At 53.6% G+C, this 24,585-nt stretch overlaps 1 protein-coding gene across 1 annotated transcript; it reads left to right on the top strand.

Annotated features, from left to right (window-relative positions):
• The first annotated feature begins 6,894 nt into the window (after positions 1–6,894).
• On the top strand, positions 6,895–9,354 carry LOC116829841 (sulfotransferase 2B1-like). Its single transcript, XM_032788896.2, has 6 exons — positions 6,895–7,030; positions 7,706–7,914; positions 8,152–8,278; positions 8,597–8,691; positions 8,879–9,059; positions 9,245–9,354. The coding sequence occupies exons 1-6, from the start codon at positions 6,895–6,897 to the stop codon at positions 9,352–9,354; spliced, it is 858 nt and encodes a 285-aa protein (XP_032644787.1).
• Positions 9,355–24,585: the final 15,231 nt, after the last annotated feature.

The raw sequence follows: 24,585 nt of genomic DNA, 5'->3' as shown, positions 1-24,585 counted from the left end.
CGGTGACTGGCAGAGCGCCCCCCACGGCATGCTAGTGTGCTTGGGGCGGCGAAATGTCTAGAGCCGCCCCTGGCTCCAGAGCACATTTGGTTAGGAGATCTGGTTAGGAGATCACCAACCAGGGCTGCCGGGGGAGGGCAAGTGGGGCAATTTGCCCCAGGCCCTGGGCCCCACAGGGAACCCCACGAAAGTTTTTCAGGGCCCCTGGAGTGGGGTCCTTCACTTGCTCCGGGGGCCCCAGAAAACTCTCGTGGGGCCCGGGCCCCCGGAGCTTCTTCCGCTCTGGGTCTTCGGTGGCAATTCAGTGGTGGGGGGTCCTTCCGCTCTGGGACCCGCTGCCGAAGTGCCCCTAAGACCCGTGGTGGGGGGTCCTTCTGCCCCGGGACCCGCTGCCGAAGTGCCAGATCTTCAGCGGCAATTGGGCGACGGGGAAGATCCCAGGCCCCCTGAATCCTCTGGGTGGCCCTGTGACCAACCCTGGTAGCAAAGGCCTTGGCTGCCAGGGTGCCCAGGGGTTCATCGCTGTGGCCTGGGGACGGAGGTGGGCAGCTGTCCCAAGTTCCCACCTGCCAGGCAGCCGGGCGCTGAGATAGCTTTGCCATGGCACCAACTGCCCTGCACTTCGCTCAGCCTGTGTCCTCGGCTCTGCTGTAATACAGGGCTAGCCTGGCTCACCTCATCTGCCTTCACAGAGCGGAAGGCCAGCAGGGCCCGATGGGATCAGCTAGTGCGACCCCCTGGCCTCGCGCAGGCCACAGAACCGTCCCACAATCATTCCTAGAGCCGTGGTTAGAAAACCACCACCTTGTCTGGACCGAATTCCCCCTGCAGACGCCCCCACTGACCAGAAAGAGTCGCAGGCCCATTGCTCTGGAGCTGCTCTGTATAAAGCCAGCCAGGACTCTGGGGTGGCGACTCCCTTCAGGGGATGCTACCCAGGGCAAAAAGTCTCACAATCACAGACTGACAAGGGATCTCAGGAGGTATCTAGTCCAACTCGCTGCTCAGAGCAGGACTAATCCTCAGACAGATTTTTACCCCACTTCCCTAAACAGCCCCCTGAAGGATTGAACCCCCAACCCTGGGTTGAAGAGGCCAACACCCAAACCACTGAGCTATCCCTCCCTTCCTTGGCATTGGTCTTCCTGGTCTGACCTCAGAGCATCCAGCAACCCTGGACACTTCCCCTGAGTGGGTCCACCTGGGGAAGCCAGAGGGCCCTGCACCCCCACTCCACAGCCAGCCGTGACCCCCCAGCCAGCGTAAAACAGAAGGTTTATTACTTGACAGGAACACAGTGCAGGACAGAGCTTGTTAGCACAGGAATCAGTGACTCAGCAAAGTCCATTTTGGGAGAGACCCTGGGCTGGGTGCCCTGGACTCCCCCCTGTGAGTCCCCAGCAATGGACTGCCCAGCTTCCAGGGATCCAGCCTCCGACCCACCCATTGTTCCTCCTCCTGGTCTTTGTCTCACTGTCCTGGCAAAGTGTCACCTGCTCGCATCCCCCTCCTGGATCTCAGGTTATGAAAGGCATCAGCCATGCTTATGTGCAGGCAGCTGGAGCCTCTTCATGTGTCCCAAGGGCTTCAGCAAAAGTCAGGCACCGTTATTCCCACCACCTAGGCACTGATGCAATACAGGGGGGAAACTGAGGCACACACAGTATTCATACAAAACAGTAAGACTCACAGGCTCACATGCAACATAACTAGGGAATGTTCCCCCCCCACCCCATTGTCACACTTTCACCCAGGCTGGGGGAGGGGCCCTGGGTGAGCTTGCCGAGTTACAGCTTTGCCCCGTGCCTCAGTTTCCCTATCAGTGACAAGAAGTGCTGTGGACAAGCTCCATGTGTGGCTTAGGCCCTGGGCTTGGCAGTGCCTGGGCCACAAGCCTCCGTGGTCATTAAAATCAGAGAACAAACCCCGACACCCAACCCAGAGGCCGTGCTCATCTCTCAGCTGCCCAGCCCCGCTCCTGACACAAGGCTGAGATGAAATGAGGCACCCAGCATCTCCCGTGCACCTCTTCCCATCATTACACACCTGGGGGAGCCCCCAGCCAGTGCAGAGACAATCCCTCCCCCAGCCAATCTAGCTCCCCAACACCACACCAGCCGCTATGTGGCCCACCTGCACCCTCCCAAACCTCCCACAGTCCTGCTTGGCAGAACCTTAACCCTTCAGCGCCTGCTCTCCAGGTGTCATCTCAGCTTGTTGTCAGGGAATTGTATCATTCTTTGGCCTCTTACTCACACTGTGTGGTGGTCACCTGGTGCAGGGTCATCCTCGCTCTCCAGGCCTTCCACGCAGCAGCCCCGTTGCAGAGAGGGGGCCCCTGAGAAACAGAGGGGTGAAGTAATGTGCACGAACTCACAGGGAGCCTTGAGCAGAGGTCAGGCTAGAACCCAGGAGTCCTAGCTCCCAGCCCCTCACTCTAAGCCCTAAACCTCACTCCGTGTCCAGAATGAGGGCTACAACCCAGGAATCCTGGGTCCCACTCCTGGGCTCTCTGGGCTGCACCATGCTGCTCCTGCCTCTATAACTCCATGTGTCCATCCTGTACAGCACAGAGCACATAGGGCCAAGACTGGGCTGGGATGCAGGCAGCGGTGCTGGAACAATGTGTGTAGGGGACCTGAGATCCATTGAACTAAACTGTGAACCCTGGATAGAATGGAAACCACTTCAAGCTTCACCTCCCTGCACTGCAAGTTCTAGCACCTGGATCCAGGGCAGAGTTAAGGGGATTTCAGGCAGCACCTTCACTCTGCATTGCCAGGAGAGTCAGTGCCCAGCCCTGTGACTGGGTCTCAGCTCGGCTTGACCCTTGATCTGGGGATTCATGAGGCTCTGGGGGCGATGGTCAGTCTAGTACTTGGCGTAGGAACTGTTTCCCCAGCACAGGGAACCCAGAGGGTCTAATTCCACCCAACCAAGTGGGAGCTGGGGTGGGTCTGCCCCTGCTTTAACTCTTTGAGTTCTCAGCACAGCCTTTGTGGGGAGGGAGGGGTTCCTCAGTCCTGGGGATGGATGGGCCCAGCCATGGGCAGAAGAGTGTAGGTGGGGGCAGAGACGGTGAGGTGAGAGTCGGGGTGACGAGAGGGGGATCAACTCCAGTGACTCCAGTGGAGTTACTCCTGATTTACACCAGGGCACTAACCTGCCAAGGCCCTGAGAACACACTTGTTGCACCAGCTGTTCTAAGCTGCACCTGTCTTTGTTTTTGAACATAGGAAGCAGGAGAACAGCTGGAATCTGGGTATGGAGTAGTGGGGGGTGAGCTGTGGGGGGGACTGGAAGCTGGGTAGGGAGAAGAGGGCTGGGCTGTGATTAGGGGGCTGAGAGCAGGGTAGGGAGGAGGAGGGGGCTGAGCTGTGATTTTGGGGCTGGAAGCAGGGGGAGCGGTGGAGGGGATTGTGAGCAGAGACAGGGAGGAGGAGCCTGGGCCATGGTTGTGGGTCTCAGAGCAGCAGGAGAGGGCTGGGAGCCAGGGAAGGAGCTTGGCAGTGGATGGGGGGCTGGGAGCCAGGGGAGGGGGTCTGAGCTGGTATGAGGCACTGCCAAGTCCTGGTATTATTTCCTGGGTTAAGAAAATCCATACATGGGCTTCCTACTAAACAGAGATGTCCCGATTCCACCCCCAGTGCAGCCTCCGTGGCCCGCCCCAGGCCCACGCTGCCCCTTCCCCGGACCCTGCCTAGCTCCCCTTCCCCTGCCTTTTCTGTCCCCCCACCCCTCCTGGGCAGTGGAACTACCAAACACCTGGGGGCCAGGAGGTGGAGGTTGGGGGGAAAGGGAAGAAAGCAACAGAAATCCTGGGTGCCGAGAGTGTGGTGTGAGAGGACAGAGCTGTAGCAGGTTGGGCACCAAAGGGTTAAAGTTGGTGCCAGGGTGGGGAGGCAGGAGGCTGGGCCGGAGCCTGGGACAGAGGCAACCCAGACCAGACCTGCGGGAGCTGGGGTGAGTACCTGAGCCCCGATGCTGGGAATTCCCAGCTCCTCGGGGTCCCCAGCCCAGAACCCCCTGCTCCCCCGAGGAGATCCTGGCCCCTTCCCAGCATCCAGATTCACTGCCCAAGCTGGGGGGCAAATCCAGAGCCACCCCAAGGGGCTGCAGTGGGGGTAGCTCTAGTGAGTGCAACGGGCTTACTTCTGATTACTCGCTGCAACCGGGGCAGCGAGAGGGGGATTGGCCTGTGACTGCAATGGGATCACTCCTGATTTACACGAGGTGTAGCAGGCAGTGACCTCGCTGCGTCCCTGAAAGATTAAAGCCGGACCTTGGAGAGGGCTGGGGCTGAGAGCCAAGAAGAACAGGCCAGTTGGGGGAAGCAGCCACAGCTGGGGCCATGCCCAATTAGGAGACAACTGGCCCTATAAAAGGGCTGTGAGCCAGGAACTGGGTCAGTCTCACTCTAGCTCTTGGGAGAGAAGGACCTGGCAGCTGGCACGGCACGGCACGGCACGGCACGGCACGGCACGGCACGGCACGGCACGGCACGGCACATCCCCAGGCTGAGGTCTTGCTAAGGCCAAAACAGGTACTGGGGTTGCAGAGATGCAGCCTGGGGTTAGGCAGAGGCAGCTGGTCCACCCCCATCCTGCCCCCTGCCCCCGGCAGTGATGAGTGGTTTACAGACTGCAGTCTGCCCCAGTGAGCAGGGTTAGATATTGACTGGCGGTCACCACTGAGGCAAGGTGGGGCTAAAGGGTTGGGGGTTTCCCTGGGAGGGGAGACCCAGAGTGGGGGTACTGCAGGGGCCTGAGGTAAAGGGCACTGGGGTACGGGTGGGACATGGGGCCTGAGGCAGGTGAGCTACCAGCCTGCAATGGGTGCTCTGGGCTGAAACCGAGCTAATTCCCAGGATAACCAGCAAGAGGTGCTGCTGTGCTGAATGGTGAGTCTTGCCTGCTACACCAGGGCAGCAAGAGGGGGATTGGCCTGTGACTGCAGTGAGGTTGGGTGGGGGGCACAAGAATCCATTCAAATCTGGATGTCAGAGCTTAGTGGGGTGGAGGAAGGGAAAAGTGGACTCTGGTGGCTGGGTGTGAAGCACGGGGAGAAGCAGTTTTTTAACGACTCAAAACCCAGCAGGCCGGTTCAGTCCCTGAGGAGCAGGAAGCCTGGTGGCCAGTCGGGGGGACTAGCTGACCAAGGGGGTTTTGGAACAAACTGATAGATTGATGTGCCCCTGGCCTGGCCCAGAGGATCCCCCTGGGAGCTGGGAAGGAAGGAGCCCAGCTAGGAACTAGCAGCACTGCAGAATGAGAAGGCTAGGAGCTAAGACAGCAAATTGCTTAATTTGGCTCCAGATGCGCCCCCACCGGGAACACTGTGCAGAGCTGGCTGCCATGTCTCAGAGCGGGTACAGGGGGCTGCAAAAGGGGCAGAAAGGGGAACAAAAGTACTGAGGGGGGTGGCAGAGCTTCTGTCAGAGGGGAGGTGCTAGCCTGGCGGCTCAGCTTGGAGGAGGGATGGCTGTGCGGGGATGAGGGATGTCTCTGATGCCTGCCTGGGGTGAAGACCGTGACTAGGGTCATGGACCACAAGGACCAGGGGTTGCCCGACAAAGCTAAGGAATTCCCCCCCCCCCCCTTTGCCCGGCCCACTGCCAACCTGTGTCCCTCTCTGGCTGGGCTGTTGTAACAGGTTCAAGGGCACATGGGGTGACCGCCTGAAGGACAAGACCTTTGCTGGCCACTAGCCAGGATGGGCAGGATGTAGCCCCATGCTCTGGGGGTCCCTAAACCTCTCACCAGCAGGATCACACTGTGACTGCAGCTTGGGGAGCATTGTCAGACAGGATCCCAGGCTAGATGGACCCTGGGCTGAGCCAGCAGGGCCCTTCTTAAATCTCCTCCCCGCTCCTGCCCTATCCACACAGGGACAGGGCCCATGTCCCCAGCCTGACCCTTTTTCCCCACCCAAGGGTGTGTTCCCTCAGGAGCCCCAGCTCTGATCCAGCCCCAGGGCAGGGTCTGGCTGGTTTGATGGGATGGGACATGGGGCCTTTCCCCTCCAGAGGGTGCCAGCCAGCTGGGATCTGGTCCCAGGGCAGGGCCTGGCAGGCTCAGGCAGAGACAGTGCAGGGATTCACTGTATCCCCAGAGTGGAGACATCTGCAGACCCACAACAGGCACTAATCAGCACCCCGTGCGGAGATGCTGAATGGGCCATGGAGCCTGAACTCCCAGTTCCCCATGGAGGGGCTGATGTGGAGCAGGGATGGGGAGTGACTCAGGCAGGCTAATGTACTACCATGAAAGCAACTCCTCCGTGGGAGGGAATGACAGGATCTGCCACACACCTGCCCCCTCCACTTCCACACCAGACCCTGGGCACCCGACACAGCTGGGAAGGGGCACAGGGACCTGCCTGGGACAGGGAGCCACCCCAGATGACAGGCCCTGGGGGATTAAAGGCACTAGCTCTTCCCAGGCCCAAAGGTCACTGCTGGCCAGAGCATGCCCAACAGGGCCTCCAAAGGCTGAATGGCACCAGCTCTGCCTGGGTCCAAGCCTAGCTGGGGAAGACACAGGGAGAGCAGAGTGCCTGGGCCTATTACACAGCCTATGAGCGAGCTCCCACCACAGGCACAGGGCTATTCTCCCAGCCGCAGCCACCAGCACAGGCCCTTGAGTTGTTCCGGGAGCACGCCAAGGAATCAGCTCAACTGGTGCCAAGGTGCAGCTGGCTCTGGGCTGGGAGAGACAAGTAACAGCCTCACCCTGCTCCCTGGAGCATGGTGCCCCCTGCTGAGCTTCCACCCTCTCCTTGCACCACAGTGCCCCTACTGAGCCCCCCGCTCTGCGCCCTGCAGCACAATGTCCCCTAGTTTCACACAGGAGATAGCACTGATGCTGGGAGGTCTATCTCTGTCCCAGCCCTGCCATGGCATGTGAATACTTCACCCACAAGGGAGTGCTGTTCCCATGCCTGGATTATTCCCCCGAAAATCTGAGCTATGTGGAGAATGAATTCCAGGTGCGGGATGATGACGTCTTCAACATCACCTACCTCAAGTCAGGTAAGGGTGTGTGTGTGTGTGATATCATCATCTTGACATTAGATGGAAACACCAAAGCTGGAAGGTTGCAACATCACATGACCTGATTTCCTAGGTGTCAGAGCCCGGGCTCACATGGCCCCAGCCCAGAGTGAGACAAAGCAGGCTGCTCCCTGGGGGTCCAACTTGCCCACCTGGTGCTAGGCTGGCTTGCTGCAGACACTATAACCACAGGCTTTCTCCAGAGCCACTGGCAGGGCCAGGAGACCCCTGGCACAGGGGTTTTTTAAGGTCAGGCTTGACAAAGCCCTGGCTGAGATGATTTAGTTGGGAATAGCTCCTGCTTTGAGCAGGTGGTTGGACTAGATACCTCCTGAGGTCCCTTCCAACCCTGATATTCTATGAAAACAAGAGTTGATTTAACATCTCAGTGAATGTGGTGTGGGGGCTGGGAATCAGCACTGCTGGGTCCGATCCCCAGATCTGGGAAGGGGAGTCTGGTGGGTTAAAGCAGAAGGTCTGGGAGCCAGGACTCCTGGGTTCTCTCCCTGGCTCTGGGAAGGCAGTGGAGGCTGGTGGGTTAGAGCAGGGGGGCTGGGAGCCAGGACTCCTGGGTTCTCTCCCTGGCTCTGGGAGTGGAGGGAGACCTGGGGAGTGGAGGGACTATTTCAGGCCCATTAACCCTTTCATTCCTAGGCACTAACTGGATGGTGGAGATTCTGAGTCTGATCCGTTGTGGCGGGGACCCTGGCTGGGTGCGCAGCGTGCTGAACTGGGACCGGGCGCCCTGGATGGAGAGCTGGCCGGGGCTGGAAGCTGCCCTGAAATACCCCCCGCCCCGGCTGCTCTGCTCCCACCTCCCCATCCAGCTCTTCCCCAAGTCCCTGCAGCGCTCCAAGGCCAAGGTGAGAGGCGGGAGAGCAGGGGCTGCGAGTCGGGATTGAGGGGCACTGACAGGACTGTGAATCGGGAGTGGGGTGAATCCAGGGCTGCTGCTGGGTGTGAGTTACAGCAATGTGGGTGTGCGAAAGAGCAGGCAGCAGGGTGCAGTGAATCCTTCTCCCTGCAGAGAGGGTGGGGGAGGTAACGGCCCAGGGTGGGTACCTCTCCTGAGTGGTAGTGTCCTCCCTTTCTCCCCCGAGATCATCTACACCCTGCGCTGCCCCAAGGATGTCCTGGTCTCTCTGTACCACTTCTCCAAGCTGGTGCACCTCTTCAAGGACCCTGGCTCACTGGACTCCTTCCTTGAGGACTTCCTGAGCGGGAACGGTGAGCAGCACTCAGGGGGACCACTCTGGCGCTGAATGCCTGGGTTCCAAACAAGTCACAATTGCTTCGAGTTTGTGCATCCCCAGACAGCTCTGAGCAGCCCTTTGCCCAGGACCTGGCACAGCTCAGAACCTGCCTCCCCAAACCGCTGCAGCACAACCAGGGGTCTGCAAACACTGCTGACCTCCAACTCCACCTCTCCTCCCAGTACCAGGATAGAACCTAGGTGTCCCAGGCCCCTGCAGTCTCCAGTAGACCAGGGTGGAGGGGCCAGGTGGTGCCAGCTCTTGGGTGGTCATGGTGCTCTCCCCTGCACAGTTCCCTACGGCTCCTGGTTCGACCATGTCACCGGCTGGATGGGGCTGAAGGGCAACGAGAACTTCTTCTTCATCACCTACGAAGAGCTGCAGCAGGTAGGGATAATCCCGCCCCCTGGGGGCCATGCTCACGCTTAACCCCACGCCAGGCAGCCGATGCAGCTTGTGGCCAGGGCCTTCAGAGATATCAGTTTGTCTGGACCCAGTGGGGAGCAGAACCTGCTGAGTGGGGAAACTGAGGAACCCCAGATCCCACCCTTCACTGCAGTGAGTGTCTCTCCAGGACCCGTGGGGAAGCGTGCGGAGAATCTGCCACTTCCTGGGGAATGAGCTGAGTGAGGAGCAAGTGGCCGCGGTGGTGGAGAACGCCTCCTTCCAGAGCATGAAGGGGAACAAAATGTCCAACTTCTCCCAGCTGTCGGACAAGTACATGGACCACCAGAAGGGGGAGTTTTTGAGGAAAGGTGAGTCCAGGGCTGAGCTAGCAGGGGGCTGTAATTTGGGGCTGAGGGGCACCAGCAGAACTGCATGAGGCAGGGCCAGGAAAGTAGGGGGCTTTAGGTCAGGCATGAGGGGTGTGGGTAGAGCTTGCAGGGGCTGTGGGTTGGGAGTGAGGGGCACCCTAGACTATGTTCCCTGTGGCTTGCAGGGATCTGCGGTGACTGGAGGAACCATCTCTCGGAGACACAGAGCCAGCAATTCGACACCGTTTACCAAAAGCGGATGCAAGATCTGGACATGACCTTCCCCTGGGACTGACGGCCTCGCATCTGCCATATCTGCACCTGCAATGCACTGGCCCTGTGCCACCCACGTGCTGGTGCTCTTACTGTGCCCTGGGAGATACCTTTCCCTTTATAGCTATGACAGGGTAACAGCCCTCTTGTGTACAATACTATAAAATCCCAACTGGCCAGAGACACCAAAGGGTTAAGAAGCTCAGGTAACCTGGCTTACACTTGACCCAAAGGATCAATAAGGGGACAAGATACTTTCAAATCTTGATGGGGAGAAGGCTTTGTTTGTGTGCTCCTTGTTTTGGGGGTTGTTCACTCTTGGGACCAGACATCAATCCAGGCCCTCCAAATCTTTCTGAACCTGTTTCTCATATTTCAAACTTGTAAGTAACAGCCAGGCAAGGCGTGTTAGGTTTATCTTTATTTTCTCAATTTGTAAACGCTCCTTTTGCTAAAGAGTTTACCTCTGTTTGCTGTAACTTTGAACCTAAGGCTGGAGGGGGTTCCTCTGGGATCGATGAATCTGATTACCCTGTAAAGTTATTTTCCATCCTGATTCTACAGAGATGATTTTTACCTTTCGTTAACTAAAGCCTTCTTTTTAAGAACCTGACTTTTTTTTTTTTCTTGTTTTAAGATCCAAGGATTTGGATTGGTGTTCCCCAGGGAATTGGTGGAGTCTCTCAAGGCTACCCAGGGAAGGGTTATATTCTGCGGGGGAGGTAGACAGAGTTTCTCAAATGACTGATTAACAATTTGGGTGGTGGCAGCAACCAGATCTAAGCTGGTAATTAAGCTTAGGGCTTATCATGCAGGTCCCCACATCTGTACCCTAAAGTTCAGAGGGGGGGAAGGAACCTTGACATGGTGTCAGAGCGGTGGGATCATTTTAAACCAAAAGTCGTAAGATTTTTTTTCTTTTTAGCTGCTTAGAAAGCAGAGCTGAAGGAAAGTTAAGTTTTTTAACAAGGGTTTTTATTAAGAGAAGGTTTCAAGCTGTGAGCAAGAAGCTGGCAAAGGGAATTTACAAGCTGAATTGTGGGGTGTTTCTTGTTTTTTTTTTTTTTTTTTTTTTTTTCTCTACCTCTCTGGTATAGTGAGTTTTAACTAAGCAGCCCTGTGCTGGGTGCATCCTGCAGAGGGGGTGTGACCCAGCAAAAGAAAGCAGGAAAATAAGTAGCGGTGACATGGCTAATAAACTAGAGCTGGCCAGACTGGAAGCCACAGAGCGAGAAAATGAACACAAGACTGAGGGAGAGGGAGGAGGCTGCCCCCTGGAGAGCTATGGGGCAGAAGGAAAGAGATGAAGCGTGAACTAGAGTTAGTAAGGGCTAGGCAGGATACCAGCCACCCCTAGCAACCCCTCTCCAGGTACCGCTTCCCATCCCAGAAAATTCCCCACCTGCAAGGCAGGCGATGATACAGAAGCCTTCTTAGAAAACTTTCAAAGGGCCTGCCTTGGGTACAGCATCTCTACAGACCAGTACATGTGAGCTGAGGCTGCAGCTCACTGGACCCTTAGCAGAGGTGGTGGCTGAAATGCCTAAGGAACACGTGACAAGTTGTGAACTTGTTAAAAACAAGGCCAGAATCAGAATGGGGCAACACCTGAGCATGACCGTCAGCAGTTCAGAGCCCTAAAGGGGAAACTGGATGTGGCATTTTCCTGGCACGCCTACCATATTGGAAAGAATTGGGAGGCCTGGGTATCAGGAGCAAGTGTTAAATCTCTGGAAGATCTGCCTTTCCTAATAAAAATGGAGCAGTTCCTAGAGGGTGTTCCTGAGGAAACAGAAAGGTACATCCTAGATGGAAAGCCCAAAACTGTAATGGAGGCGGGGGAGATGGCAGAAAAGAAGAAAAACTAGTAGCAGTTGGGGCAAATACCAGAAGGGGCAACCCAAAACAAACCCCTATCACTAAGGGCAATCCAAGGCCCCACCTACATCCCAAGGAAAACCCCAGACACCTTATTGCCCCACCACACCTGTCTCCAGCAACCCACCTTGCCAGGGCTGGTGCAAGGATGTTTCACGCCCTAGGCAAAACTTCTACCTTGCAGCGCCCCCCCCATAGCTGCTCCCCCTATCCACCCTGAGGTATCCCCACCCTGAGGCACCCATCCCACCCCAGCTCTGAGCACAAGCACCCCGAGCATGCTCTTGCTGCTTCACTTCTCCCACCTCCCAGGCTTATGGTGCCTAAGCTGATTGGTGCCACAAACCTGGGAGGTGGGAGAAGAGAAGCAGCCATGGTGTGCTGGGTAGGAGATGGGGCAGGGGTGAGCTGGGGCAGGGAGTTCCCCTGGTGCCGCCTCCCCCCCACCCCTTGCTGCAGGCGGCCCTCCCTGCGCTCCCCTGCCCCAGTTCCCCCTGCCTAAATGCTGGCGGCGACCAGGGCAGCCAAAGATCTGGCCACCGCGGTCGCTGCTCTAGGTGACCGCTTAGTTCACTTAAATGGTTGCACCGGCCCTGCACCTTGCCCCAGTGCCCAGTCAGCTGGGCGATGTTTTAAATGTAATGAGCTGAGGCATGTGAAGACCAGCTGCCCCAAGAACCCCAACCGACTGCAGTTCATTACGCTGGAGTCACACCCAAGGTCCTCCGGCCCAGATGCCTCCCAGGTACCCTCAGAGCGAAGGGAAACTGAGTGTGGGCGGGAAGATTATCACGTGGAGGGACACTGGAGCACAAGTGTCAGCTATCTACCAGTCCCTAGTGTACCCCAAATTCATCAACCCAAAAGCCCTGGTGACAATTCAACCCTTCATGTCAAACTCTTTAAACTTGCCTACAGCCAAGTTGCCTGTCCAGTACAAGGACTGGTTTGGAATGCGGACTTTTGCCATCTATGATGATTATCCCATTCCCATGCTGCTGGGGATAGATTTGGCCAATGCTGTGAAGCTAGCCAAGAGGGTGGGAAGGGTCACCTGCAGCCAGGCTAAGCAAACCTTCACACCTATCGCTGTTCCCAAGCCTTCCACCAGGGCCCCATCTGTGTTACCAGAGACCCAGACAGGTGGTGGAACTGGATCCCCTGCCAACAGCTGCAACAGCTGTAGTGGATCCAATCCCAGAGACCAGCCAAAGCCAGTCCCAGAACCGGAACTGGCAAAGCAACCAGCACCAGAACCATTGCCAGCACTGAGTCCAGCGCTTGCAAACCCGTTTACAACTCCAATGCCAGAGGGCACCAGTGAGCCTGAACTGGCAGAAGCAGCAGACAACCACACCCAAGAGGCTCAGCTAGAGCCTGAAATACCACATAGTGCACCAGCGGAGAGTGGTTCACAGTCAACAGAAACAACCTCATCACCTACATCGCTTCAAGAGAGACCAAGCCCAAGTCCACAGTCCAAGGAGGAACTGATGCCTCCAGCATCAAGGGAACAGTTCCAGGCTGAGCAGGAAGCAGATGACAGCCTTCAGAAAGCTTGGATGGCAGCACGGAGCACGCCACCACCTCAGCTCTTCTAATCGATCCCGGTTTGTTGTAGAACAAGGACTTTTAAACAAGGAGACTCTCTCTGGTGGACACCAGGAAGACTGGCATCCTCAAAGACAGTTAGTAGTTCCAGCCAGGGGTGAAAGTAATTTACAGGATTTACTGGTACTGCTGGAGTCCTGAGGGGGGCATGGCCTCAAGTGGCAGAGGCGTGGCCTCTCAAGATTTAAAGGCACTGGCTGTGGCTGGGAGCCCCAGGGCCTTTAAATCAACCAGGGGCTTCCAGCTGAAGAGGTGGCTGGGAGCCACCCTGGGGCTCAGGGGCAAATTAAAGGGTCCAGGGCTCCAACCACCATGGGGAACCACGAGCTTTCCTGGGCTGGGGCTGAGATTTAAAGGTCCCAGGGCCCTGCTGCTGCAGGGAGCCTTGAGCCCTTTAAATCCTGGCCCCAGCCCAGCTGCTGGAGCTGCGGCTGGGATTTAAAGGGCTCTGGGCTGTCTGCAGCCATGGGGAGCTCTGAGCCCTTTAAATCCGGCCCTAGCCCAACCGCTGGAGTCGTGGCCGGGATTTAAAGGGCTCTGGGCTGCCTGCAGTGGCAGGAAGCTCTGAGCCCTTTAAATCCCCGCCGCAGAAACCAGTGTGGTCCGGCACGGTGTACTGGCTCTTGCCAGTATGCTGTACCGTACCGTACTGTACCAGCTTACTTTCACCTCTGGTTCCAGCTAAGTACCGGGTAAAGCTTGTGAGCTTAGCCCATGATCATCCCAATGGCCATTCTGGGGTGAACTGAACCAAAGACAGTTTGGGAAAGTCTTTCCACTGGGAAGGAATGGGCAAGGACATTTCTAATTATGTCTGGTCTTGTGAGATTTGCCAAAGAGTGGGGAAAACCCCAAGACCAGGTCAAAGCCCCTCTCCAGCCACTCCCGATAATTGAGGTCCCATTTCAGCGAGTAGCTGTGGATATTCTGGGTCCTTTCCCAAAGAAGAGCCCCAGAGGAAAGCAGTACATACTGACTTTCATGGATTTTGCTACCCGATGTCCGGAAGCAGTAGCTCTAAGCAACACCAGGGCTAAAAGTGTGTGCCAGGCACTAACAGACATTTTTGCCAGGGTAGGTTGGCCCTCCGACATCCTTATGGATTCAGAAACTAATTTCTTGGCAGGGGCCATGTAAAACCTGTGGGAAGCTCATGGGGGTGAACCACATGGTGGCCATCCCTTACCACCATCAAACCAATGGCCTGGTGGAGAAGTTTAATGGAACTTTGGGGACCATGACACATAAATTCGTAAATGAGCACTCCAATGATTAGAACCTAGTGTTGCAGCAGTTGCTTTTTGCCTACAGGGCTGTACCACATCCCAGTTTAGGATTTTCACCATTTGAACTTGTGTATGGCTGCGAGGTTAAGGGGCCATTGCAGTTGGTGAAGCAGCAATGGGAGGGTTCTACGCCTTCGCCAGGGACTAACATTCTGGACTTTGTAAGCAACCTACAAAACATCCTCTGAGACTCTTTAGCCCTTGCTAGAGAAAACCTAATAGAGGTTCAGGAAGAGCAAAAGGCCTGGTAAGATAAACATTCCAGAGAACGGTCCTTCAAAGTAGGAAACCAAGTCATAGTTTTAAAGGCACTCCAGGCCCATAAAATGGAAGCGTCATGGGAAGGGCCATTCACTGTCCAGGAGCGCCTAGGAGCTGTTAACTATCTCATAGCATTCCCCACCTCCAAAATAAAGCCTAAGGTATACTATGTTAATTCTCTTAAGCCCTTATTCCAGAGAAATAAAGGTTTTCCAGTTTATACCCAGGGAGGAGATGATGCTGAGTGGCCTGAAGGTGTCTACTATGAAGGAAAGAGTGACGGTGGCGTGGAAGAGGTGAACCTCTCCACGATCTTTGAACGTCTACAGCGACAGCAGATCAAGGAGCTGTGCACTAGCTTCATGCCAGTGTTCTCGGCCACCCCAGGACGGACCGAATGGGCATACCACTCCATTGACGCACGCCACCCTACTGGATGTCTCCTCACACCCAAGCTGCTATAGAACAAGAGATCCAGGACATGTTACAGATGGGTATAATCTGCCTCTCTAACAGTGCATGGACATCTCCAGTGGTTCTAGTTCCCAAACCAGATGGGGAAATACGCTTTTGCGTGAACTACCATAAGCTAAATGCGGTAACTCATCCTGACAACTATCCAGTGCCACGCACAGATGAGCTATTGGAGAAACTGGGACGTGCGCAATTCATCACTACATTAGACTTAACCAAGAGGTACTGGCAGATACCGCTAGATGAACCCACCAAGGAAAGGTCAGCCTTCATCACCCATGCAGGGATATATGAATTTAATGTGCTTCTTTTCGGGCTGTGAAATGCACCCACCACCTTCCAAAGACTTGTCGATAGTCTCCTAGCAGGACTGGGAGAATCTGCAGTTGCCTACCTCAATGTGGCCATTTTTTCTGATTCATGGGCAGAACACCTGGAGCACCTGGAAACAGTCTTTCAGCACATCAGGCAGGCAGGACTAACTGTTAAGGATAAAAAATGTCAAATAGGCCTAAACAGAGTGACTTACCTTGGACACCAGGTGGGTCAAGGAACTATCAACCCCCTACAGGCCAAAGTGGATGCTATCCAAAAGTGGCCTGTCCCAAAGTCGAAGAAACAGGTTTAATCCTTCTTAGGCTTGGCTGCAAACTATAGGCCAGGGATCCACAACCTTTCAGCAGTGGTGTGCTGAGTCTTCATGTATACGCTCTAATTTAAGGCTTTGAGTGCTGGTAATACATTTGAAGGTTTTTTAGAAGGTCTCTCTAAGTTTATACTATATAACCAAACTACTGTTGTATGTAAAGTAAACAAGTTTTTCAAAATGTTTCAGAAGCTTTATTTAAAATTAAATTAAAATGCAGATCTTATTAGTTTCGTGTGATCCTTGCCCTTGCTTTTTTCCTTTCTGAGTTTTCCAGTGTCTGGTGGCACCTATTTAGATACTTTAAGCTGCACACAGGCTTCTGAGTTATAAGTTGATAACCAGCTGGCAGGAGGTCAGCGGCTGGAACCCCAGATCGGCAGCTGACGTGAGTGGAGCTGGTGGCTGGTAGGGCTGAGCAGGGCTGGAAGCCTGGACCCTGTCTGGCAGGAGACCTGCGCTGGAACTCCAACTGGAAGCAAGGTGAGTGGGGCTGCAGGGACCCCGGCTGGCAAGGGACCAGCAGCCAGAGCCCCAGAGCAGCAGCGGGCTGACCGTCAGAGCTCTGGGGTTTCCACCACTGGCTCCTGCCTGCTGGGGTCTCAGCCCGCTGCCAGCCTGGGGTTCTTTCCCCCAGGCCAGCAGCTGGCACTGAGAGGGACTGGCAGCAGGACCCTGGCTGGCAGGAGCCGGCGGTGGAAACCCCAGAGTGGGGGCAGGCTGAGCAGCTCAGCCCGCCCCCGCTCTGGGGTTTCGGCTGCTGGCTCCTTACCAGCTGGGGTCTCAGCTCGTTGCCAGCCTGAGGTTTCTTTCCTCAGGCCAGCAGCGGGGTGCTGAGTGGGACTGGGTGGGACCCCAGCTGGTGAGGGGCCAGCAGCGGGAACCACAGAGCAGCAGCAGGCTGAGCAACTCAACCCGTCCCATGTGCCATGAAAAATCAGCACGCGTGCTGTAGGTTGCCGACCCCTGTTATAGGTGATTTGTACCACGCTACAGCCAATTTGCTGCCCCACTGACAAACCTGACCAGAAAGAAACAGCCAAATGCAGTGCAGTGGACTGAAGAGTGTTAGAGGCCTTTAACCAGCTTAAGGTGACACTCAGGTCTGACCCTGTGCTAAGGGCCCCAGACTTTGACAAACCATTCCTAGTAACCACAGATGCGTCCGAGTGTGGTGTGGGAGCAGTTTTAATGCAGGAAGGACGGGATCAAGAATTCCATCCTGTTGTGTTTCTCAGTAAAAAGCTGTCTGAGAGGGAAAGCCACTGGTCACTCAGCGAAAGGGAATGCTACGCCATTGTGTACGTGCTGGAAAAGCTATGTCCATACATTTGGGGACGACGTTTCCAGCTACAAACCGACCATGCTGCACTAAAGTGGCTTCATACCACCACGGGAAATAACAAAAAGCTTCTTCTTCGGCGGAGTTTAGCTCTCCAAGATTTTGATTTTGAAGTTCAACACATTTCAGGAGCTTCTGACAAAGTGGCTGATGCACTCTCCTGTGAAAGTTTCCCAGGATCAACTGGTTAAAATTGTTCTTGGAAAGTGGGACATACTGTTAGTTTTTATATAATCAGTAGTATGTCTAAAGGTGCATGTGTCTTATTAACCTTCTTCTCTCCCAGAGCTCCAGGAAAAAATCACAGTCAGTGTGGAACCGGCTGTCCAACACTATCTGTGATTTGGTGGGCGTATCATAACTATAAAGGGAAGGGTAACAGCCCTCCTGTGTACAATACTATAAAATCCCGACTGGCCAGAGACACCAAAATCATTTTACCTGTAAAGGGTTAAGAAGCTCCGGTAACCTGACTGGTACCTGACCCAAAGGACCAATAAGGGGACAAGAGGGCTTCAAACTAGGTTTGACGGGGACAAATGAGCAAAGCCCATGGGTAAGTGGGGAACATGGAGACCTGGGAGATGGGTCGGAAACAAGAGGGAGCGTGGGCTATAATGGCAGAGAGAAAGGGGGGGGGTCAGGGCGAAACTGGGAGGCAAGATCAAAGCAGTATCTTAAATGCCTATATACAAGTGCGAGAAGTATGGGGAATAAGCAGGAAGAACTGGAAGTGCTAATAAATAAATACAACTATGACATTGCTGGCACCACTGAAACTTGGTGGGATAATACACATGATTGGAATGTTGGTGTGGATGGGTACAGCTTGCTCAGGAAGGATAGACGGGGAAAAGGGGAGGAGGTCTTGCCTTGTATATTAAAAATGTACAGACTTGGACTGAGGTGGAGATGGACATAGGAGATGGAAGTGTTGAGAGTCTCTGGGTTAGGCTAAAAGGGGTAAAAAACAAGGGTGATGTCATGCTAGGAGTCTACTACAGGCCACCTAACCAGCTGGAAGAGGTGGATGAGGCTTTTTTCAAAAAACTAACAAAATCATCCAAAGCCCAAGATTTGGTGGTGATAGGGGACTTCAACTATCCAGATATATGTTGGGAAAACAACACTGCGAGGCACAGATTATCCAATAAGTTCCTGGACTGCATTGCAGACAACTTTTTATTTCAGAAGGTTGAAAAAGCTACTGGGGGGAAGCTGTTCTAGACTTGATTTTAACAAATAGGGAGGAACTCATTGAGAATTTGAAAGTAGAAGGAAGCTTGGGTGAAAGTGATCATGAAATCATAGAGTTTGCAATTCTAAGGAAGGGTCGGAAAGGGAAGTACAGCAAAATAGAGCCATGGATTTCAGGAAGGCGGATTTTGGTAAGCTCAGAGCGCTGATAGGTAAGGTGCCATGGAATCAAGACTGAAGGAAAAACAACTGAGAGAGTGGCAGTTTTTCAAAGGGACACTATTAAGGGCCCAAAAAGCTATTCCACTGGGTAGGAAAGAGAAATGTGGACAAAAGCCCACCTGGCTTAACACGAGATCTTGCATGATCTAAAAAGTAAAAAGGAGTCATATAAAAAAAAGGAACTAGGACAAATTACAAAGGTGAATATAGGCAAACAACACAGGAATGCAGGGGCAAGATTAGAAAGGCAAAGGCACAAAATGAGCTCAAACTAGCTGTGGAAAAAGGAAACAAGAAGACTTTGTATCAAACATTAGAAGCAAGAGGAAGACCAAGGACAGGGTAGGCCCTCTGCTCAGTGAGAGGGAGAAACAGTAACGAAACTTGGAAAGAGCAAGTGCTTATGACTTCGTTGTCGAGTCACCGAGAAGTCGAGAGGAAGTCTAACATAGTGAATGCTTATGGGAAAGGGGGTAGGTTTAGAAGGAAAATAAAAAAAGAACAAGTAAAAATCTCTTAGAAAATTAGATGCCTGCAAGTCACCAGGGCCTGATGAAATGCATCCTAGAATACTCAAGGAGCTAACGAGGATATCTGAGCCTCTAGCTATTACTTATCCTGGGAGACAGGAGAGCCAGAAGACTGGAAAGTGCCCATCTACAAAAAGGGAAATAAAAACAACCAGGAAACTACAGACCAGTTAGTTAACTTCACACCAGGTGAAGAGAAACAAGTAATGAGAGAGAGAGAGAAGCGAGAGAGTGAGAGGTGATAGGAAAGCCAGCAAACATCAAGTAAATCGCTTTCTTTGATAGGATAACGAGTCTTCGATGGAGAGAGAAGGTGGATGTGGTATACCTGGACTTTAGTAAGCATTTGATACGGTCTCGCATGATATTCTTATTGTAAACTAGGCAAATACAACTTAGATGGGGCTACTATAGGTGGTGCATAAGTGCTGGATGACCGTACTCGAGAGAGTAATTAATGGTTGCCAATCCTGTTGAAAGGTATAACAAAGGGTTCCGCAGGGGTCTGTTTGGGACGTCTGTTCAATCTTCATCAATCGACTTAGATATTGGCATAGAGAGTATGCTTATTACGTTTGCAGATGATACCAAATGGAAGGATTGCAACTGCTTGCAGGATAGGGTCAATATTCAAAATGATTGGACAAATTGAGAAATGGTCTGAGTAAACAGGATGAAGTTAATAAAGACAATGCAAAGTGTCCACTTAGGAAGGAACAATCAGTTCACACTACAGAAGGAAGAGACTGTCTAGAAGGAGTAAGAGGCAAAAGGATCAAGGGTTGGATCAGTGTTCACCAGGGAATTGGTGGAGGAGTCTCTCAAGGCTACCAGGAAGGGTTATAGTATTTGGGAGGGAGATATTCTAGGGGGAGGAACAGAGTTTCCCAAATGACACATAACAGTTTGGGTGGTGGCAGCAACCAGATCTAAGCTGGTAATTAAGCATAGGGGTTCTCATGCAGGTCCCCACAGCTGAGCCAAAAATAGAGTGGGGAAGGAACCTTGACATACCACCTGAGGCTGCCTCACTGGGCTGGGCTGTGTGACCAGCAGGGAGCAGCACCCACCCGTGGGCGCCCATACGGCAGATCTACATTTTTACTAATACCTGTGAAGTTTCTTACTAAGAGGCAAATGTTTTACTACCTTTAAAAACAATTCAAGGTAAAGGAAGCACAGGGCGCGGCAGGTGTGTCACAGGGTGTACTTGGTGGCTAAGTCCTTGCAGGCAAAATGTACCACCTTACTTGAATGCAGAAATCAAAAGGACAGCATTTGGGGGGAAGTAAAGGGTTGGGAGGTGTGGAAATGGTAAAAGGGAACAGTTGTGTTGAAGATGTTCAAGAGTAACAGGTGCGGTGTTATAAGAAGGAATTTGCAGTTTGATAATAAAACTCAGTTATGTGAATGTAAATATACGGGCAACTCGGTACAGTCACATGGGGTGGAACCCGGTTAGTTAACCAAGTTATGCAAGGGGGTCAGGTGGCTACTACCACTCCTACGGTTTTGTCCCCAGGAGCCTTGACAGCTATTCTGAAGGAAAATGGGCGCTTTTCCCACAGGAATGGCTTGTAAATATAATTTAATCAAAATCGCTGAAGGATTATAAGGGGTTTCCATTGAAATGTGACTGTCTCCGATTGCACAAGATGGGAATGTAATCTGGGTAGAGTTGTGTAAAAATAATGAAAGCAGTGCAGGGGGTGTTGGGCAAACAATAGCGTGTGGTGTAACTATGTGAAGTTATAATGACCTAAACCGGCACTCATGGCTGTTTGCAGGTTTAAGATGAATTGGGTTGGTTTTGTTCTTTTAAATTAAAAACAAACAATGCCACTAAAACTCCATTTGAATCTCATTCAAAGTTGCAACACTGACAGACCCTTGTGCCAGACATGGGCAGCTAATGTGATATTTAACATTTAACCCTTTGGGTTACCATGGGTAATCATAAGGATAATCCCTGGATGTGCAGTTGTTACGGACACATCACAGTGGGGATAAAGTCTCCCCTGGGATGCCGGCTCTGTGATAATGTAACCACTTTGCAGAATGTCACCCTACAGGTAATATGGAGGCCAAGGTGGGAAAATCTGGATTTAAGCTGGCTGCAGCCTGGAGCCGGAAATACCCCCTGTTGGGCAAACGTGTGGAAGCCACTGTGGGTGCAGGTGCAACCAGCACTTTTCAATGGGTCTTTCCGGTCCATAACACGGAGGGGGCGGCACACCCTAGAGAATGGTGAGTGGACTGGGTACCAGGGCTGGCTCTAACTTTTTTGCTGCCCCCAGCGCAAAAAAAAAAAAAGGAGTTGCCCTGCTGAAACACCCCCCCCAAGTGCAGTGTCACCTCGCCGAAACAATCTCCTCAGCGCCACCCTGCCCTGCAGAAACAAACAACTGCCAAGCACTGCTCAGCTACAAACAAACAAAAACCCTCGAGCGCAAACAAACAAAAACCCTTGAGCGCCATCCCACCAAACCAAAAAAATCCCCCAAATGCTGTCCAGCCACCCAAAGATTAGCTGCCCCTTACATGGTGCTGCCCTAAGTACGTGCTTGGTCGGCTGGTGCCTGGAGCCAGCCCTCCCGGGTACACCCCAGCTGCAGCACATCCCTAGAAGGGTTGAAGCAGCAATTTCAGTGGTGGGTGAGGGGACAGCCATGGACTTGTTGCTGGAAAAGGGATTTGTGGGCAGCAGCAACCACGGGGTCGGGTGTGTGGAATTTAGGGACCTGTTGTGTAACTAAGCAATTGATAAACCAAACTGTAAAACTTCAACAACAAATGGATGAGCTACTGGCACAGCAACTGGCTGCGATAGCGACAGGTTGGGGAAGAGGTCGGCGGAGGTGAAGCTGAGGTTAACCCCATGGCCAGGGGACCTCGTGACGTGGGTGGGGGGTGGCTTTTGAAGGCGAAGGTGGGGGGAGGTGTGTTTGGGAATACAAAAAGTTCAACTGTGGGGCTGGCACCTGTGTAATAGTTACCCTGGTATCTAAGTGTAACCCTTCTGCCCCTCTGAGTTGGCAGCAACAAGGACCGGGTTCAGTGTCCAGGGGTTCTGTTTCAGTAACACAATGCATAACCAGCTCGAGCCCCCACCCAGTGACCTGGGACAATTACATACCCCGCCCCAGGTGCCTCTAGGAGGCAATACTTCCCCTCTCGCAAGCACGGAGTCCAATGTGTAGCAAAATCCTTTTAATAAAGGAGGGAACCAATGTGGCATCACGTTGGAGAAACACCACAAACAGGATTATAACACAAACCATGAGCAAAAGACGTACCTTCAAGTACATTTGGCAGTGTCCTTTTCCCTTCAGGGTCTTAAGTCCAAATCACTCCAAAGTCCAACAACCCAAAAGTCTCTGTCCCTGTTCAGTGCCGCCCCAGAGTTCAAAAGTTCATCTGCAGAGTTTTACGCCCCCCAGCCTGGGTGGAAATGGGGGGGTCACGCAGGGTGTAAAGGGGCACCTCACGTGGGCAGCGGCCGACTGCTCCGTCTCTCCGTGGAGATCTGCTGCAGCCGTCACCACGAACGGCTCTGCTCTGCTCCACTCCTTCAGCCGTCCCCTCAAACTGCTCCGCTATGCTCCAGCCACTGTTCCATGGGCCGTTCCAACCATCCCACACACTGCTCCGCTCCACCAGCTGCTCCGCTCCACCAGCCATCCCATGAACTACTCCAGTTGTCCCCACCAGCTGCTCAGCTCCACTCTGCTGTGCTCACTGCTCCAACTGTCCTGCAAACTGCTCTGCCAGCCGCTTAGCGATAGATCTTCAGGCTTCCCCACTAGTTAATACAGCACTCAGTGATCTCAGCTCAATAAGCTTAGCTCCTTTAGTGATTGCAGCGCTTAGTGATTTCAGCCTGTAGCAGGGGAGCCGCAGTGCTGGTGCACCATTAGCCCAAAGTAAATTCAACTCAGCAGCCTCTAGCTAGACTCCTAATGGAATCAAAATTAGGTCTACTATTCAAACATGGAGAGAGAAAAGGAAATACAATTGGTATGCCAGTGCCCTCAAAAAAAGACCCATACCATCAAATACACCTATCCACACCCTCTCTCAATTCACTGGGTTTTGGCATCCATGTCTCTTGCCTAGCGAGTGCTACTTAGTTGATGGTGAGACCCTCTGTCATAAAACAGTTTCAGAGTTCCTCATTCACATAATCAGGGTGACAACAATAACAGAGAAACTGGGGATCCCACAGCTGTCAAAATAACCATTTTAGGCTGCTATGGGCTATGCTAGGCAGGGTGTATGTGCCTATGCAAACACGATCAGCCCCTGAAATTCTTTTCCACACTCGCCATAATTCACCACCTGATGTCAGGGTAGAGCTCATCCTGACTCTGCTTACGTATATAATTGTGATATTGCATATAAAGCAGCCTGTGTGAGGCATCGGGGAAAGGGCATGATCTGCTGAAAGTCATTTCTCTATCCATAGACGTGTATCATTAACGCGTGTGAAGTTGTGAGAATTGTGTCGTATGGTATGACAGCATCCTGGCCCCTGGGGGTATTGCTGGGATCTACCTGGGAACTGGGCTCACCAGCAATCACAACCTTGGAATAGGGGCAGGGGCCGCGGGGGGAGAGAGAGAGGTGTGAGTGGGGTGTGTGTGTGTGTGCGTGCGTGTTCCTGCTGCTTCCTGCTGGATGGGATCATGTTCTGTTCATGGCAAACCCAGAGAAGTTAGATAAAAAACCAAAATCCTCTTGCTGGAAGGTTGCCACATCACCTGATTATTTCTTCCAATCCAGAGCCCTCAGCACAGGAACCCAAACCCGAGAGAGACAAGCAGGCTCTCCCTGCACGAGGCCCTTCTCCTGCGTCATGCCCAGGCTGTGCTCTGTGCAGACTTTCACACTGCCCTGCACAGCCCCCGCCTGCAAGCGGACCAGGAAAACGCTGCAATGGACAGATTTTAAATACACCTCAGCTGAGCCCTGCCATGGCACGTCCTCACTGACCTCTGCGGATACATGCCCCAGCCCAGCCTCTGCCTATTGCTGATGCTCTAGTGAGGCTGCCCCAGGGGCATCTCCCAGGGCACAGTAAGAGACAGCAGACTGGGTGCACAGGACGGGTATTGCGGGGTACAGATGTGGCGGGCCGAGGCCGTCAGTCCCAGGGGAAGGTCATCCCAGACCCTGCATCCGCCTCCGGTAAACGGTGTCGAATCGTGGCTCTGTGCCTCCGAGAATGGTTCTCCAGTCACCGCAGATCCCTGAAAGCCACAGGGGATGTGATCTAGGTGCCCCTTCACTCCCAAACCACAACCCCTGCCCCCAGCCCTGTCCCCACAAGCTCTGCTGGCAGCCCTCCCTCCCAACCCACAGCCCCTGCAGCCACAAGCTCTGCCCCTGCCCCTTACTCCCAATCATAGCATCTGCCCCCCAGCCCTGCCCCCGCAGCTCTGCTGGTGCACCTCACTCCCAGCTGACAGCCCCCTGCTAGTCCAGACCTGGACTCACCTTTCCTCAGGAACTCCCCCTTCTGGTGGTCCATGTACTCATCCGACAGCTGGGAGAAGTTGGACATTTTGTTCCCCTTCATGCTCTGGAAGGAGGTGTTCTCCACCACCGCGGCCACTTGCTCCTCACTCAGCTCCTTCCCCAGGAAGTAGCAGATTCTCCGCACGCTGCCCTGCAGATCCTGGGGGAGACACCCGCTGCCATGAAGTGGGTGATTCTAGGGTGACAATTTTATGGTCCACCTGTGCCTCAGTTCCCTCCCCCCGCAGGGTCCTACTCCCCGCTGGGTGCTGAGGAAGACACCCCTCCA

This window comes from Chelonoidis abingdonii, chromosome 11 (genome assembly GCF_003597395.2).
Source record: "Chelonoidis abingdonii isolate Lonesome George chromosome 11, CheloAbing_2.0, whole genome shotgun sequence".
NCBI classification, from domain to species: Eukaryota; Metazoa; Chordata; order Testudines; family Testudinidae; genus Chelonoidis; species Chelonoidis abingdonii.
The sequence above is the reverse complement of the archived record's forward strand: the minus strand, read 5'-3'. Positions and strand labels throughout refer to the sequence as shown.